Below are 16,928 nucleotides of genomic sequence, written 5' to 3'. Positions count from 1 at the left end.
ACATACATACATACATACATACATACATACATACATACATACATACATACATACATACATACATACATAGACCCGTCACGCACCTATACACCATAAAACAATCTCTGACAAAGACATGAGGGGAAACAGAGGGTTAAATACACAACAGGTAATGAATGGGATTGAAACCAGGTGTGTGGGAAGACAAGACAAAACCAACGGAAAATGAAACCGGTGACGCCGAGCACCGGCCGAACAAGGAGAGGCAACGACTTCGGGCAGAAGTCGTGACAGGAAAAGGTAGATTACTTCTATTTTGTGGTAGTCAGGCTCAGCAAAGGGAAGATTCTGCAAATGGAGAAGCTTAATGGGAAGCAGATTAAAAGCCATGTTCCTGGTGTTTATGCCAGGTGGAGGGGAGTCCTCCCCGGTGTCCCATTATCCACAGACGAGAGTAAAGAAAATGTGACGGGGAGGCAGAGTGATTGAGGCCAAAAGGTGGATCGGTAGGAAAGAAGGGTCAAAGGACTGAAAGCCTCTCAGTGGTGCTGAGGTTTCAGAAGGTTCTACCTGGAAAAGTACAGAGAGGATTGCTTCCTTTCAATGTTAGAGAATTTGTCCCATCCCCATTGGGATGACATTAGACATTAGATAAAGGACTTCATCTGACTCTGGGTCAGTAGATAAAGGATCTCTGACTCTGGGTCAGTAGATAAAGGACCTCATCTGACTCTGGGTCAGTAGATAAAGGACCTCATCTGACTCTGGGTCAGTAGATAAAGGGCCTCATCTGACTCTGGGTCAGTAGATAAAGGGCCTCATCTGACTCTGGGTCAGTAGATAAAGGGCTTCATCTGACTCTGGGTCAGTAGATAAAGGGCCTCATCTGACTCTGGGTCAGTAGATAAAGGGCCTCATCTGACTCTGGGTCAGTAGATAAAGGGCCTCATCTGACTCTGGGTCAGTAGATAAAGGATCTCTGACTCTGGGTCAGTAGATGAAGGAACTCTGACTCTGGGTCAGTAGATAAAGGGCCTCGTTGCCAACATCTCTTTAACACCACCCCAGTGCTCCTTTCAGAGGCGCCCTGCTCCGCAGTCACAGGTCTTGTCCTGAGGGACGTGACTCATAGTACCTGCTCCCTCTGGAAGAAAAAAAACTGCATATGGATCAGCCAAAAGGAAGAGATTCAATTTTCTTCAAAAAAATGTCACTCCATCGGAGCTAGAATCATTCTCTGCGTGACCATCGGGGTGAGGCTTGGACTCTGAGCTCTTCATAGTGTGGAACTACTTGTATAAAACACAGTTTTTTTTAATGCATGTTGAATATTTCTCAACATGGAAATGTTAATGCATAGATCTACTGTAGGCCTTTCCACTTAGCAGCAACTCCCCCTCATTAGACCTAGACCTCCAGCCCCCCCCACCCCATGCTGATGCTCATTAGACCCAGACCTAGGCCTCCAGCCCCCCCCCCCACCCCATGCTGATGCTCATTAGACCCAGACCTAGGCCTCCAGCCCCCCCCACCCCATGCTGATGCTCATTAGACCTAAACCTAGGCCTCCAGCCCCCCCCCCCCCCTCCGCCCCATGCTGATGCTCATTAGACCCAGACCTAGGCCTCCAGCCCCCCCCCCCACCCCATGCTGATGCTCATTAGACCCAGACCTAGGCCTCCAGCCCCCCCCCCCCCTCCGCCCCATGCTGATGCTCATTAGACCCAGACCTAGGCCTCCAGCCCCCCCCCCCCCCACCCCATGCTGATGCTCATTAGACCCAGACCTAGGCCTCCAGCCCCCCCCCCCACCCCATGCTGATGCTCATTAGACCCAGACCTAGGCCTCCAGCCCCCCCCCCCCCCTCCGCCCCATGCTGATGCTCATTAGACCCAGACCTAGGCCTCCAGCCCCCCCCCCCACCCCATGCTGATGCTCATTAGACCCAGACCTAGGCCTCCAGCCCCCCCCCCCCCCCACCCCATGCTGATGCTCATTAGACCCAGGCCTAGGCCCCCCACCCCCCACCCCATGCTGATGCTCATTAGACCCAGACCTAGGCCTCCAGCCCCCCACCACCACCCCACCCCATGCTGATGCTCATTAGACCCAGACCTAGGCCTCCAGCCCCCCCCCGCCCCATGCTGATGCTCATTAGACCCAGACCTAGGCCTCCAGCCCCCCCCCCACCCCATGCTGATACTCATTAGACCCAGACCTAGGCCTCCAGCTCCCCCCGCCCCATGCTGATGCTCATTAGACCCAGACCTAGGCCTCCAGCTCCCCCCGCCCCATGCTGATGCTCATTAGACCCAGACCTAGGCCTCCAGCCCCCCCCCCCACCCCATGCTGATGCTCATTAGACCCAGACCTAGGCCTCCAGCCCCCCACCACCACCCCACCCCATGCTGATGCTCATTAGACCCAGACCTAGGCCTCCAGCTCCCCCCGCCCCATGCTGATGCTCATTAGACCCAGACCTAGGCCTCCAGCCCCCCCCCCACCCCATGCTGATGCTCATTAGACCCAGGCCTAGGCCTCCAGCCCCCCCCCCCCCACATGCTGATGCTCATTAGACCCAGACCTAGGCCTCCAGCCCCCCCCCCCCCACCCCATGCTGATGCGCATTAGACCCAGACCTAGCCCCCCCCCCTCCCACTGGTTGACCTACTGTATACCATCATCCAAACTGATGATTGATTGCTTTCATGTGTTACTTCCGTACTGACTTAAGCTGACCACCATAAATAACCACTGCCAGGAATTCCCATTAAAAATGTTCTATGAAACATTATATAAATAACATTTTAAAAAATCTATTAAATTAAATATGGCCCTAAAAGCAATGCAGAGTTCAACAAGATGCGTTGTGAGATGTATTTGCAAAGGTTTTGGCGACTCACCAATTCCAGGAAATGCATCAAGCCTCTCGCTATCAGTCCCCATTCTGAGTATATTACATCCGAATGAGCTACTACATACATTAGACCACAAATTGACCAGATCGACAAATGGATTTGTACTCAAATTTGATGTTTTTACTGAGAAATATATTGAATCATAATAACAACAGGTTGACTTGGTACTTCCTGTTTACCTAATAAAATAGAGCATTATTCATTATTTTATAAAAGATTGTTACACATAGACCTGTGCAAAATATTCTGTACTTACCGTTTTCGGCCGTCTGAGAATTGTTATGCATTATTACAAAATACTATAAGCAATCATCGAGATAAGTGGCACGTTAAAAACAAACTATATTTGCTTACATGAACAAACCTTCCCCCAGTACAAATGGTTCATGGAATCAGACGTCATAGCCAGCTCTGTGAAGCACTGAACAACTATGTTGAGAGTCATTAGTTACCGTGAGGTCAAAGGAATGGAAAAACAATGACTTCTGGGTATTTTCCTTCACATTAAGTGCTAAACAAGCCATCTGTAATCAGCTACTTATTAATGAGGATCCAGCTTCTATAACATACTGTGTGTCTGAGTAATGTGTCTATATAGGAGGGGTTGGTTAATGTGTCTATAGGAGGGGTTGGGTAATGTGTCTATAGGAGGGGTTGGGTAATGTGTCTATAGGAGGGGTTGGGTAATGTGTCTATATAGGAGGGGTTGGGTAATGTGTCTATAGGAGGGGTTGGGTAATGTGTCTATATAGGAGGGGTTGGGTAATGTGTCTATAGGAGGGGTTGGGTAATGTGTCTATAGGAGGGGTTGGGTAATGTGTCTATAGGAGGGGTTGGGTAATGTGTCTATAGAGGAGGGGTTGGGTAATGTGTCTATAGGAGGGGTTGGGTAATGTGTCTATAGGAGGGGTTGGGTAATGTGTCTATAGGAGGGGTTGGGTAATGTGTCTATATAGGAGGGGTTGGGTAATGTGTCTATATAGGAGGGGTTGGGTAATGTGTCTATAGGAGGGGTTGGGTAATGTGTCTATATAGGAGGGGTTGGGTAATGTGTCTATAGGAGGGGTTGGGTAATGTGTCTATAGGAGGGGTTGGGTAATGTGTCTATAGGAGGGGTTGGGTAATGTGTCTATATAGGAGGGGTTGGGTAATGTGTCTATAGGAGGGGTTGGGTAATGTGTCTATATAGGAGGGGTTGGGTAATGTGTCTATAGGAGGGGTTGGGTAATGTGTCTATAGGAGGGGTTGGGTAATGTGTCTATAGGAGGGGTTGGGTAATGTGTCTATATAGGAGGGGTTGGGTAATGTGTCTATAGGAGGGGTTGGGTAATGTGTCTATATAGGAGGGGTTGGGTAATGTGTCTATAGGAGGGGTTGGGTAATGTGTCTATATAGGAGGGGTTGGGTAATGTGTCTATAGAGGAGGGGTTGGGTAATGTGTCTATATAGGAGGGGTTGGGTAATGTGTCTATAGGAGGGGTTGGGTAATGTGTCTATATAGGAGGGGTTGGGTAATGCGTCTATAGAATGTACGCCTATGTAATGGATGTGAAATGGCTAGCTTAGTTAGCGGTGGTGCGTGCTAAATAGCGTTTCAATCGGTGACGTCACTTGCTCTGAGACCTTGAAGTAGTGGTTCCCCTTGCTCTGAGACCTTGAAGTAGTGGTTCCCCTTGCTCTGAGACCTTGAAGTAGTGGTTCCCCTTGCTCTGAGACCTTGAAGTAGTGGTTCCCCTTGCTCTGCAAGGGCTGCGGCTTTCGAGGGGTGCCGGTAATGCGTCTATAGAATGTACGCCTATGTAATGGATGTGAAACGGCTAGCTTAGTTAGCGGTGGTGCGTGCTAAATAGCGTTTCAATCGGTGACGTCACTTGCTCTGAGACCTTGAAGTAGTGGTTCCCCTTGCTCTGAGACCTTGAAGTAGTGGTTCCCCATGCTCTGAGACCTTGAAGTAGTGGTTCCCCTTGCTCTGAGACCTTGAAGTAGTGGTTCCCCTTGCTCTGAGACCTTGAAGTAGTGGTTCCCCTTGCTCTGAGACCTTGAAGTAGTGGTTCCCCTTGCTCTGCAAGGGCTGTGGCTTTTGTGGAGCGATGGGTAACGATGCTTCGAGGGGTGACTGTTGTTGATGTGTGCAGAGGCTCCCGGGTATGGGCGAGGGGGACGGTCTAAAGTTATACTGTTACACCTACCACGCTGCACCTTGGTCCGATCATTTCCACGAGCGTAACACCATGCAGTATCCCTTTGTCATCCAACACCATGAGGAAAAGAACAGTTCACAAAGAGCCAGATGGTCGTAGACCTTCATAAATCTGGAAACGGCTACAAGGAGATCCACAAACGATTGAATATACCACTGAGCCCTGTCATACCACTGAGCCCTGTCATACCACTGAGCTGTCAGAACAATTATTAAAACATTAAAACGATATAGAACAGTTGAAAACCTCACGGGTAGAGGACACACGGGTAGAGGACACACGGGTAGAGGACACACGGGTAGAGGACACACGGGTAGAGGACACAAATGCATTTAGCTTCCTCGGGAGGAGGATGTTGAGAGAAGCAACGATGTCCCCAAGAATCACTGGGAAAGAATTGCAGGCCTTGGTGGCGTCTAGGGGTCACCAGGTTTCAAAAAAGCCCCATCAGACTCCACCTCCACAGGCTCTTTGGAAGGGTTGCTAGAAGAAAGCACCATCAGACTCCACAACCACAGGCTCTTTGGAAGGGTTGCCAGAAGAAAGCAGCATCAGACTCCACCTCCACAACCACAGGCTCTTTGGAAGGGTTGCCAGAAGAAAGCACCATCAGACTCCACCTCCACAACCACAGGCTCTTTGGAAGGGTTGCCAGAAGAAAGCACCATCAGACTCCACCTCCACAACCACAGGCTCTTTGGAAGGGTTGCTAGAAGAAAGCACCATCAGACTCTACCTCCACAACCACAGGCTCTTTGGAAGGGTTGCTAGAAGAAAGCACCATCAGACTCCACCTCCACAACCACAGGCTCTTTGGAAGTGTTGCCAGAAGAAAGCACCATCAGACTCCACAACCACAGGCTCTTTGGAAGGGTTGCCAGAAGAAAGCACCATCAGACTCCACAACCACAGGCTCTTTAGAAGGGTTGCCAGAAGAAAGCACCATCAGACTCCACCTCCACAACCACAGGCTCTTTGGAAGGGTTGCCAGAAGAAAGCACCATCAGACTCCACAACCACAGGCTCTTTGGAAGGGTTGCCAGAAGAAAGCACCATCAGACTCCACAACCACAACCACAGGCTCTTTAGAAGGGTTGCTAGAAGAAAGCACCATCAGACTCCACAACCACAACCACAGGCTCTTTAGAAGGGTTGCCAGAAGAAAGCCCTTTCTGACCCCAAGACACAGACGCAAAGCGCTTGGAGTTTACCAAACGTCATTTAAATTATGATTGGAAGAAGGTACTCTCTCATTTCTCACATGTTGGTATTTTGAGTTTATCTCTATAATTATATTGTTTGTGCGTTGCCAGTCAGAGGTGCCAGTCATTTTGGAGCCCACTGTACCTCCATTAAAGAGGATGTGGGATGCCATGTCACACCCTGACCATAGTTTGCTTTGTATGTTTCTATGTTTTGGTTTGGTCAGGGTGTGAGCTGAGTGGGCATTCTATGTTGTGTGTCTAGTTTGTCTATTTCTATGTCTGATATGGTTCTCAATCAGAGGCAGGTGTTAGTCATTGTCTCTGATTGGGAACCATATTTAGGTAGCCTGTTTGGTGTTGGGTTTTGGGTCCTCCTCTCCTTAGATGGAAGAATCCCGTTACATGACATCGTATTAAAGAGGAGAGTGCCTCTACTTTCAGGTTCTTCCACTGAGCAGCCGACTAGTTAATGAACCATGTTCACATAGAAAACTATTATGTTTCCTGTGTCCATGAAGGGTTTTCGTTATGTGCACATTAAGGCAAGACTAAAGTACGTACACACAGAGGGAGGTCAAGTCAACAATCCCCAAAAACAAAGAGGAATCCCAAATGGAAGCCTATTCCCTGTTTAGTGCACTACATTTGACTGGTCATAGGTAGTGCACTACATTTGACTGGTCATAGATAGTGCACTACATTTAGGTAGTGCACTACATTTGACTGGTCATAGGTAGTGCACTACATTTAGGTAGTGCACTACATTTGACTGGTCATAGATAGTGCACTACATTTAGGTAGTGCACTACATTTGACTGGTCATAGATAGTGCACTACATTTGACTGGTCATAGATAGTGCACTACATTTGACTGGTCATAGGTAGTGCACTACATATGAAATAGGGGTTCTGTTTGTGCCGCAGCTCCCTTGTTTTTTGACTGAGGACTTGATTGAAGCCTTGTAAATAACCACGTCAATGAAGAACACTTCTGGGAACAGTACATCTGTTACGTTCACCAATCAGAAGCATGTAAAAGGTAGATCTATTTGCCATTTATTTGAACATGGTAAGGGTTTCTATGTTATTATCACATGGTCAAGGGATGGAGACAGGGAGGAGTCAGGGCAGAGTCAGGGCAGAGTCAGGGCAGAGTCAGGGCGGAGTCAGGAAAGAGCCAGGGAAGAGTCAGGAAAGAGTCAGGGAGGAGTCAGGGAGGGGCCAGGGAGGAGTCATGAAAGAGTCAGGGAGGAGTCAGGGAGGAGTCAGGGAGGGGCCAGTGAGGAGTCATGGAGGATTCAGGGAGGAGTCACGGAGGAGTCAGGAAAGAGTCAGGGAGGAGTCATGGAGGATTCAGGGAGGAGTCAGGATAGAGTCAGGGAGGAGTCAGAAAAGAGTCAGGGAGGAGTCAGGGAGGATTCAGGGAGGATTCAGGGAGGCCACACTGACTATCTCTATGACCACTCCTTCTGCCCACTACTCTCCTATTCACTAGGAACCAAGCAAGAAGAAAACGGTCTGAAACAGGGAGGAGTCAGGGAGGATTCGGGGAGGAGTCAGGGAGGATTCAGGGAGGAGTCAGGGGAGCCACACTGACTATCTCTATGACCACTCCTTCTGCCCACTACTCTCCTATTTACTAGGAACCAAGCAAGAAGAAAATGGTCTGAAACAGGGAGGGACTACCTAAATGTGTCCAATAACAAACACTCATTTTCATTATCCATTGCAAAGCATTTTGCTACTGTGGACGCTTATGACTACGACCCTGGGCTGAAGAGAGCTAGGCAACGCTATGCTTTTAACAATTGCATACTCCCACCCCTCTCACCTTCTCCACTAATGGGTTTTGATAAGGAGACGAGTAGAGAGAAGAGAGGACGCAGGGTTTTTGCAATTGAGAAAAGGCCCATGACTGTGAGCACTCCTCCTCTTCATCCCCCCCCCCATGTAGCTGCTGCTGTGGGCTGGCCTCCCTCATCCCTCCTTACCTCCTCCCTCCTTCCCTCCTCAGGGCATCTTTATAAAGAGACTCTTGGTCTCACCATGGGAGGATCACTCACAGACACAGGAGTCCACAGAGCCACAGGTGAGCTGAACAACCCAGTAGCTGCTCTGTGTGTTTCTCTCTGTCTCTGTCTCCCTCTTTCTCTGTCTCTATCTCTCTGTCTCTCGCTGTCTCCCTCTGTGTCTCTCTCTGTCTCTGTCTCCCTCTTTCTCTGTCTCTATCTCTCTGTCTCTCGCTGTCTCCCTCTGTGTCTCCCTCTGTCTCTCTCTCTCTCTCTCTCTCTCTGTCTCTCTCTCTGTCTCTCTCTCTGTCTCTCTCTCTCTCTCTGTCTCTCTCTCTCTCCGTCACTTTCTCTGTCTCTCTCTCTCTCTGTCTCTCTCTCTCTCTGTCTCTCTTTCTTTGTATCTCTCTGTGTCTCTCTCGGTCTTCCTCTTTGTCGCTTTCTCTCTCCATCTCTTTCTCTCTCTGCCTCTAACTCTGTCTCTATCTCTCTCAGGTCTCTCTCTATCTCTCTCTGTCTCTCTCTCTGTCTCTCTCTATCTCTCTCTCTGTATCTCTCTTTCTCTGTATCTCTCTCTCTGTCTCTCTCTCTATATCTGTATCTCTCTCTCTTTCTCTCTCTCTCTTTCTCTGTATCTCTCTCTATCTCTCTCTCTGTCTCTCTCTCTTTCTGTCTCTCTTTCTTTGTATCTCTCTCTGTGTCTCTCTCAGTCTTCCTCTTTGTCGCTTTCTCTCTCCATCTCTTTCTCTCTCTGCCTCTAACTCTGTCTCTATCTCTCTCAGGTCTCTCTCTATCTCTCTCTCTCTGTCTCTCTCTCTATCTCTGTCTCTCTTTCTCTGTCTCTCTCTCTCTCTCTCTATCTCTGTCTCTCTTTCTCTGTCTCTCTCTCTCTCTATCTCTGTCTCTCTCTCTGTCTCTCTCTCTCTCTTTCTCTGTCTCTCTTTCTCTGTCTCTCTTTCTCTGTCTCTCTTTCTCTGTCTCTCTTTCTCTGTCTCTCTCTCTCTCTCTCTATCTCTGTCTCTCTTTCTCTGTCTCTCTCTCTCTCTTTCTCTGTATCTCTCTCTCTGTATCTCTCTCTCTGTATCTCTCTCTCTGTATCTCTCTCTCTGTATCTCTCTCTCTGTATCTCTCTCTCTGTATCTCTCTCTCTCTCTTTCTCTCGCTGTCTTTCTGTCGCTCTCTGCCACTCGAACTCTCTCTTATTCGCTCTTTCTTACACACACACGCACGTACGCACACACACACGCAAAACAAATGTGACTTGTCTAATATCTAATACTGTATGTTCCTCTGAGGTTGAGCCAAGCGCAAACAACTGGACACTTTGTCTAATGTAACTGCTGTTGTGGTCTGTGTGTGTGTGTGTGTGTGTGTGTGTTCTCTGATTCCAACGGTTACAATGCTTGAGGAGAAATTATGACAATATCTGCAACTCTCTCAGATCTCCACAGATCACTTGTAGATCACATTCAAATAGGCTGTTTTGCAATGTATTACGGTTAAAATAGCTCAAACAGAATGATTCGATATTTAAGTTAAAAAAAGAGACTGTAGAAGACCTCAAACATTTAGTCATTTGTCAATGATTTTAGGCAAAACAACAAAGTTTACTTTAAAAAAAAGAAGATTTAACTGTAATGACATAATCCCCATCTATGTATGACTCTTCCTCAGCTCTCTTCCGTCAGTGAAGCAGCACTCAGTGAAGCAGCCGTCAGTGAAGCAGTGAAGCAGCCGCCAGCGAAGCAGCACTCAGTGAAGCAGCCATCAGTGAAGCAGCACTCAGCGAAGCAGTGAAGCAGCACTCAGTGAAGCAGCCGTCAGTGAAGCAGCCGTCAGTGAAGCAGCCGTCAGTGAAGCAGCACTCAGTGAAGCAGCCGTCAGTGAAGCAGCCGTCAGTGAAGCAGCACTCAGTGAAGCAGCACTCAGTGAAGCAGCACTCAGTGAAGCAGCCGTCAGTGAAGCAGCCGTCAGTGAAGCAGCACTCAGTGAAGCATTGCGTTGTATCAGCATGGTCAACTCAGTATTCCCATACTGCTGGACCCTGTGCCTGATCCAGCTGGCTACAGGACTGGTTCATGGAAACGTTCGTCTAGACGACTCCCATCCCGGCCTCAGACGCACCGATGACTCCTTCCTGTCTGATATAGGTTCGTATTTTTTTTTCCATTTGCTGTAATTAGGTAGACGGTGATTACTGTCCAGGTGAGAAAGAACAGAGGATTGTTCCAGAAAGCTGGATCAGTCAGTTAGCAGAGGATTGTTCCAGAAAGCTGGATCAGTCAGTTAGCCGAGGATTGTTCCAGAAAGCTGGATCAGTCAGTTAGCCGAGGATTGTTCCAGAAAGCTGAATCAGTCAGTTAGCAGAGGATTGTTCCAGAAAGCTGAATCAGTCAGTTAGCAGAGGATTGTTCCAGAAAGCTGGATCAGTCAGTTAGCCGAGGATTGTTCCAGAAAGCTGAATCAGTCAGTTAGCAGAGGATTGTTCCAGAAAGCTGGATCAGTCAGTTAGCAGAGGATTGTTCCAGAAAGCTGAATCAGTCAGTTAGCAGAGGATTGTTCCAGAAAGCTGAATCAGTCAGTTAGCAGTGGATTGTTCCAGAAAGCTGGATCAGTCAGTTAGCCGAGGATTGTTCCAGAAAGCTGAATCAGTCAGTTAGCAGTGGATTGTTCCAGAAAGCTGGATCAGTCAGTTAGCAGTGGATTGTTCCAGAAAGTTGAATCAGTCAGTTAGCAGTGGATTGTTCCAGAAAGCTGAATCAGTCAGTTAGCAGTGGATTGTTCCAGAAAGCTGAATCAGTCAGTTAGCAGTGGATTGTTCCAGAAAGCTGAATCAGTCAGTTAGCAGAGGATTGTTCCAGAAAGCTGAATCAGTCAGTTAGCAGTGGATTGTTCCAGAAAGCTGAATCAGTCAGTTAGCAGTGGATTGTTCCAGAAAGCTGAATCAGTCAGTTAGCAGAGGATTGTTCCAGAAAGCTGAATCAGTCAGTTAGCAGTGGATTGTTCCAGAAAGCTGGATCAGTCAGTTAGCAGTGGATTGTTCCAGAAAGCTGGATCAGTCAGTTAGCAGTGGATTGTTCCAGAAAGCTGGATCAGTCAGTTAGCCGAGGATTGTTCCAGAAAGCTGAATCAGTCAGTTAGCCGAGGATTGTTCCAGAAAGCTGAATCAGTCAGTTAGCAGTGGATTGTTCCAGAAAGCTGAATCAGTCAGTTAGCAGTGGATTGTTCCAGAAAGCTGAATCAGTCAGTTAGCAGAGGATTGTTCCAGAAAGCTGAATCAGTCAGTTAGCAGTGGATTGTTCCAGAAAGCTGAATCAGTCAGTTAGCAGTGGATTGTTCCAGAAAGCTGAATCAGTCAGTTAGCAGAGGATTGTTCCAGAAAGCTGAATCAGTCAGTTAGCAGTGGATTGTTCCAGAAAGCTGGATCAGTCAGTTAGCAGTGGATTGTTCCAGAAAGCTGGATCAGTCAGTTAGCAGTGGATTGTTCCAGAAAGCTGGATCAGTCAGTTAGCCGAGGATTGTTCCAGAAAGCTGAATCAGTCAGTTAGCAGTGGATTGTTCCAGAAAGCTGAATCAGTCAGTTAGCCGAGGATTGTTCCAGAAAGCTGAATCAGTCAGTTAGCCGGCTAACGTTTTGATTGAAGTCATTCCTCTCTAGGAAATGATCCCGTTCTGATTGATTGATTGATGGATTGATGGATTGAGCTTTCGTTTCTCCCCTTAGGTAAAGGCTCTCTCTCTAGAGGGGATCCTGTGGGTTTCCGCTTAGAGTCTGAGGATGAAGAGGAGAAGGAGGAGGAGCTGCTGATGGACATGGAAACCTACGATGAGGTGGATCAATATACTATTTAAATCATTACTCGTTGTGTATGACAGCGTGCAACGTGTACATCACTTTAACATGTTTAGGGTTTACTACTGTGTACTTATGGAGACCAGATGTTCTACCAAGGATAGTAAAACAATGGAGACCAGACGTTCTACCAAGGATAGTAAAACAATGGACACCAGACGTTCTACCAAGGATAGTAAAACAATGGAGACCAGACGTTCTACCAAGGGTAGTAAAACAATGGAGACCGGACGTTCTACCAAGGATAGTAAAAGGTTTAGGTTTAAGAGTTAGGGTTAGGTTTAGGTTTAAGAGTTAGAGTTAGGGGTTAGAGTTAGGTTCAAGAGTTAGGGGTTAGAGTTAGGGTTAGGAGTTAGGGGTTAATGTTAGGAGTTAGGAGTTAAGGTTAAGGTCAGGCGTTAGAGTTAGGATTAGAGTTAAGGGTTAGGGGTTAGGGTTAGGGGTTAGGGTTAGGGTTAGGAGTTAGGGGTTAGGAGTTAGGGGTTAGGGTTAGGAGTTAGGAGTTAGGGGTTAGAGTTAGGTTCCAGAGTTAGGGGTTAGAGTTAGGGTTAGGAGTTAGGGGTTAATGTTAGGAGTTAGGAGTTAAGGTTAAGGTCAGTCGTTAGAGTTAAGGGTTAGGGGTTAGGGGTTAGGGGTTAGGAGTTAGGGGTTAGGAGTTAGGGGTTAGGGGCTAGGGGTTAGGGGTTAGGGTTAGGAGTTAGGGGTTAGGGTTTGGAGTTAGGGGTTAGGAGTTAAGGGCTAGGGTTAGAGTTAAGGGTTAGGAGTTAGCGGTTAGGAGTTAGGGTTAGGAGTTAGGGGTTAAGGTTTAGGGTTAGGAGTTAGGGGTTAGGAGTTAGGGTTAGGAGTTAGGGGTTAGAGTTAGGGTTAGGAGTTAGGGGTTAGAGTTAGGAGTTAGGGGTTAAGGTTTAGGGTTAGGAGTTAGGAGTTAGGGTTAGGGGTTAGAGTTAGGAGTTAGGAGTTAGAGTTAGGATTAGGAGTTAGGGGTTAAGGTTTAGGGTTAGGAGTTAGGAGTTAGGGTTAGGGGTTAGAGTTAGGAGTTAGGAGTTAGAGTTAGGATTAGGAGTTAGGGGTTAAGGTTTAGGGTTAGGAGTTAGGAGTTAGAGTTAGGGTTAGGAGTTAGGGGTTCGAGTTAGGAGTTAGGAGTTAGGGTTAGGAGTTAGGGGTTAGGGTTAGGAGTTAGGAGTTAAGGGCTAGGGTTAGAGTTAAGGGTTAGGGGTTAGGAGTTAGGGTTAGGAGTTAGGGTTAAGGTTAGGAGTTAATGTTAGGAGTTAAGGGTTAGGAGTTAAGGGTTTGGAGTTAAGGGTTAGGAGTTAAGGGTTAGGAGCTAGGGGTTAAGGTTTAGGGTTATGTTAAGAGTTTGGGAAAAATGGATTTTGAATGAGAATCAGTTGTTTTGTCCCCACAAGGATAGTAAAACAAACGTGTGTGTGTGTGTGTGTGTGTGTGTGTGTGTCCATCTGTCTGTCTGTATGTGTGGTGTCTACTGTCTAACATTCTGTCCAGGGGCTGTACTTGTACATCAAAGCAACATCAAGCTGCCTCACGCTATAGAAACAGAGGCTCCTGCCCTCTGGCTCCTTCTGGTTCGGACCAGGCTAACTGGCTGGGTCATACATTCCACCAGGCTGAGGTTGAGGCTGTGCAGCTGTGGGAGCAGAGCCATGAGTTCTCCCTGTCGCTGTATCCCCTCACCAGCAGTCCTGTCTGGGCAACACGCTGCCCTGCTGTAATGGGTCCCCTCCCTCCCTCCACTGTGTAACATCGGTCCTGTCTGTGTTCTGGGTCCCCTCCCTCCCTCCACTGTGTAACATCAGTCCTGTCTGTGTTCTGGGTCCCCTCCCTCCCTCCACTGTATAACATCGGTCCTGTCTGTGTTCTGGGTCCCCTCCCTCCCTCCACTGTGTAACATCGGTCCTGTCTGTGTTCTGGGTCCCCTCCCTCCCTCCCTCCACTGTGTAACATCAGTCCTGTCTGTGTTCTGGGTCCCCTCCCTCCCTCCCTCCACTGTGTAACATCAGTCCTGTCTGTGTTCTGGGTCCCCTCCCTCCCTCCCTCCACTGTATAACATCGGTCCTGTCTGTGTTCTGGGTCCCCTCCCTCCCTCCACTGTGTAACATCAGTCCTGTCTGTGTTCTGGGTCCCCTCCCTCCCTCCACTGTGTAACATCAGTCCTGTCTGTGTTCTGGGTCCCCTCCCTCCCTCCACTGTATAACATCGGTCCTGTCTGTGTTCTGGGTCCTCTCCCTCCCTCCACTGTGTAACATCGGTCCTGTCTGTGTTCTGGGTCCTCTCCCTCCCTCCACAGTATAACATCGGTCCTGTCTGTGTTCTGTCTCGTCTGTCCATCTACCAGGATGTTGCTGAGGCGATGCAGCTGCAGAGCAGGGCCATGCGTTCTCCCCGTCGCTGTATCCCCCACCAGCAGTCCTGTCTGGGTAACACGCTGCCCTGCTGCGACCCCTGCGATACCCGCTACCCCCGAATGTTCGGCTCCATCTGCTACTGCCGTCGGACGGCCTGCGCCGGCGCTCACCGGCGTCCCTAAAACACTCCTAGAAAACCATCTACGGCCCCCCCCCTCTCACGGTGGGGCCCCTTTCTCTGCCAGTCTACAGTCAGTATCTAATCCATATCCGCAAGGCTTGATTTTACGAGCACGCAAACACAGACTATACATCCCAGGATGCATCAGTGAGACCGGCCAATAGGACACTCTCGTTGCTTTGTATTTTCTTCTTGATGTTAACTCTGGTTGTGTTTTATATTTATTTATTTATTTCCCCGATAGGTTAGATGGTGTACATTCATCGTTCAATGAAAGTCGAAAGACAAATCAAATCTCTAAAAAGGTAATATAATTGTCCCCCCCCCAAAAAAAAAAATTGGCAAAGATTTTTAAAACTTTTTATTTGTTAATTATTTTTGATCTTAAAAACAACTGAGAACATCTTTATTTTTTAAAGAGACCAGAATGTAAAATACTTACATTACTCAAATCAAAAGTGGACATTTAAAGTTTGGTTTATGGATTTGAAATAGTGAATCAGGTTCCGTATGTTCATCATGTGCCCTGAGTCTTAACAGTAGTCTAATTGTGAGGCAGAGTTGAACAGCTTCTGCTACGTGGTTTAAGACTTCAGTATGTGAAACTCGCATAATGAATTATATATATATATTTTTTAATACCTGTAGTTGACAATATTATTTTATTTTTCATGGAAATTCCATAATAGGGAAACACCTTTTTATTAAAAACAATTGTATTCAATTGACAGCCATTATTTTGAAAGTCAAACACTCTCTCTAGGTACGTTTAAGAAATCAGTGCAAATAGTAATTTATTGTATCTTATGAATAAAAATGAAATAAATAAAAAAGTTATTATTTTGTGTCATAGAAAAGAAAAATGGTCTCTGAAATGACATTTCAAATGACGATGATACATAACATCATATACTAGGGGTTATCTCCTTTGGCATTCATAAACACACTGTGATGATTCATTACATCATATACTAGGGGTTATCTCCTTTGGCATTCATAAACACACTGGGATGATTCATTACATCATATACTAGGGGTTATCTCCTTTGGCATTCATAAACACACTGGGATGATTCATTACATCATATACTAGGGGTTATCTCCTTTGGCATTCATAAACACACTGGGATGATTCATTACATCATATACTAGGGGTTATCTCCTTTGGCATTCATAAACACACTGGGATGATTCATTACATCATATACTAGGGGTTATCTCCTTTGGCATTCATAAACACACTGGGATGATTCATTACATCATATACTAGGGGTTATCTCCTTTGGCATTCATAAACACACTGGGATGATTCATTACATCATATACTAGGGGTTATCTCCTTTGGCATTCATAAACACACTGGGATGATTCATTACATCATATACTAGGGGTTATCTCCTTTGGCATTCATAAACACACTGGGATGATTCATTACATCATATACTAGGGGTTATCTCCTTTGGCATTCATAAACACACTGGGATGATACATAACATCATATACTAGGGGTTATCTCCTTTGGCATTCATAAACACACTGGGATGATTCATTACATCATATACTAGGGGTTATCTCCTTTGGCATTCATAAACACACTGGGATGATTCATTACATCATATACTAGGGGTTATCTCCTTTGGCATTCATAAACACACTGGGATGATTCATTACATCATATACTAGGGGTTATCTCCTTTGGCATTCATAAACACACTGTGATGATACATTACATCATATACTAGGGGTTATCTCCTTTGGCATTCATAAACACACTGGGATGATTCATTACATCATATACTAGGGGTTATCTCCTATGGCATTCATAAACACACTGGGATGATTCATTACATCATATACTAGGGGTTATCTCCTTTGGCATTCATAAACACACTGGGATGATTCATTACATCATATACTAGGGGTTATCTCCTTTGGCATTCATAAACACACTGGGATGATTCATTACATCATATACTAGGGGTTATCTCCTTTGGCATTCATAAACACACTGGGATGATTCATTACATCATATACTAGGGGTTATCTCCTTTGGCATTCATAAACACACTGGGATGATTCATTACATCATATACTAGGGGTTATCTCCTTTGGCATTCATAAACACACTGGGATGATACATAACATCATATACTAGGGGTTATCTCCTTTGGCATTCATAAACACACTGGGATGATTCATTACATCATATACTAGGGGTT

General features: G+C 46.7%; 1 protein-coding gene across 1 annotated transcript; it reads left to right on the top strand.

Moving 5' to 3' along the window:
• The first annotated feature begins 7,810 nt into the window (after positions 1-7,810).
• LOC116359623 (agouti-related protein) lies at positions 7,811-15,554 on the top strand. The gene is made up of 4 exons (XM_031812621.1): positions 7,811-8,392; positions 9,987-10,462; positions 12,037-12,143; positions 14,519-15,554. Exons 2-4 carry the CDS (start codon positions 10,324-10,326, stop codon positions 14,708-14,710), a joined length of 438 nt encoding a protein of 145 aa, XP_031668481.1. The 5' UTR covers positions 7,811-8,392; positions 9,987-10,323; the 3' UTR covers positions 14,711-15,554.
• Positions 15,555-16,928: the final 1,374 nt, after the last annotated feature.

This window comes from Oncorhynchus kisutch, unplaced genomic scaffold, assembly GCF_002021735.2.
Source record: "Oncorhynchus kisutch isolate 150728-3 unplaced genomic scaffold, Okis_V2 Okis03b-Okis08b_hom, whole genome shotgun sequence".
Lineage (NCBI taxonomy): Eukaryota > Metazoa > Chordata > Actinopteri > Salmoniformes > Salmonidae > Oncorhynchus > Oncorhynchus kisutch.
This window is presented reverse-complemented; position numbering and strand designations above follow the sequence as displayed.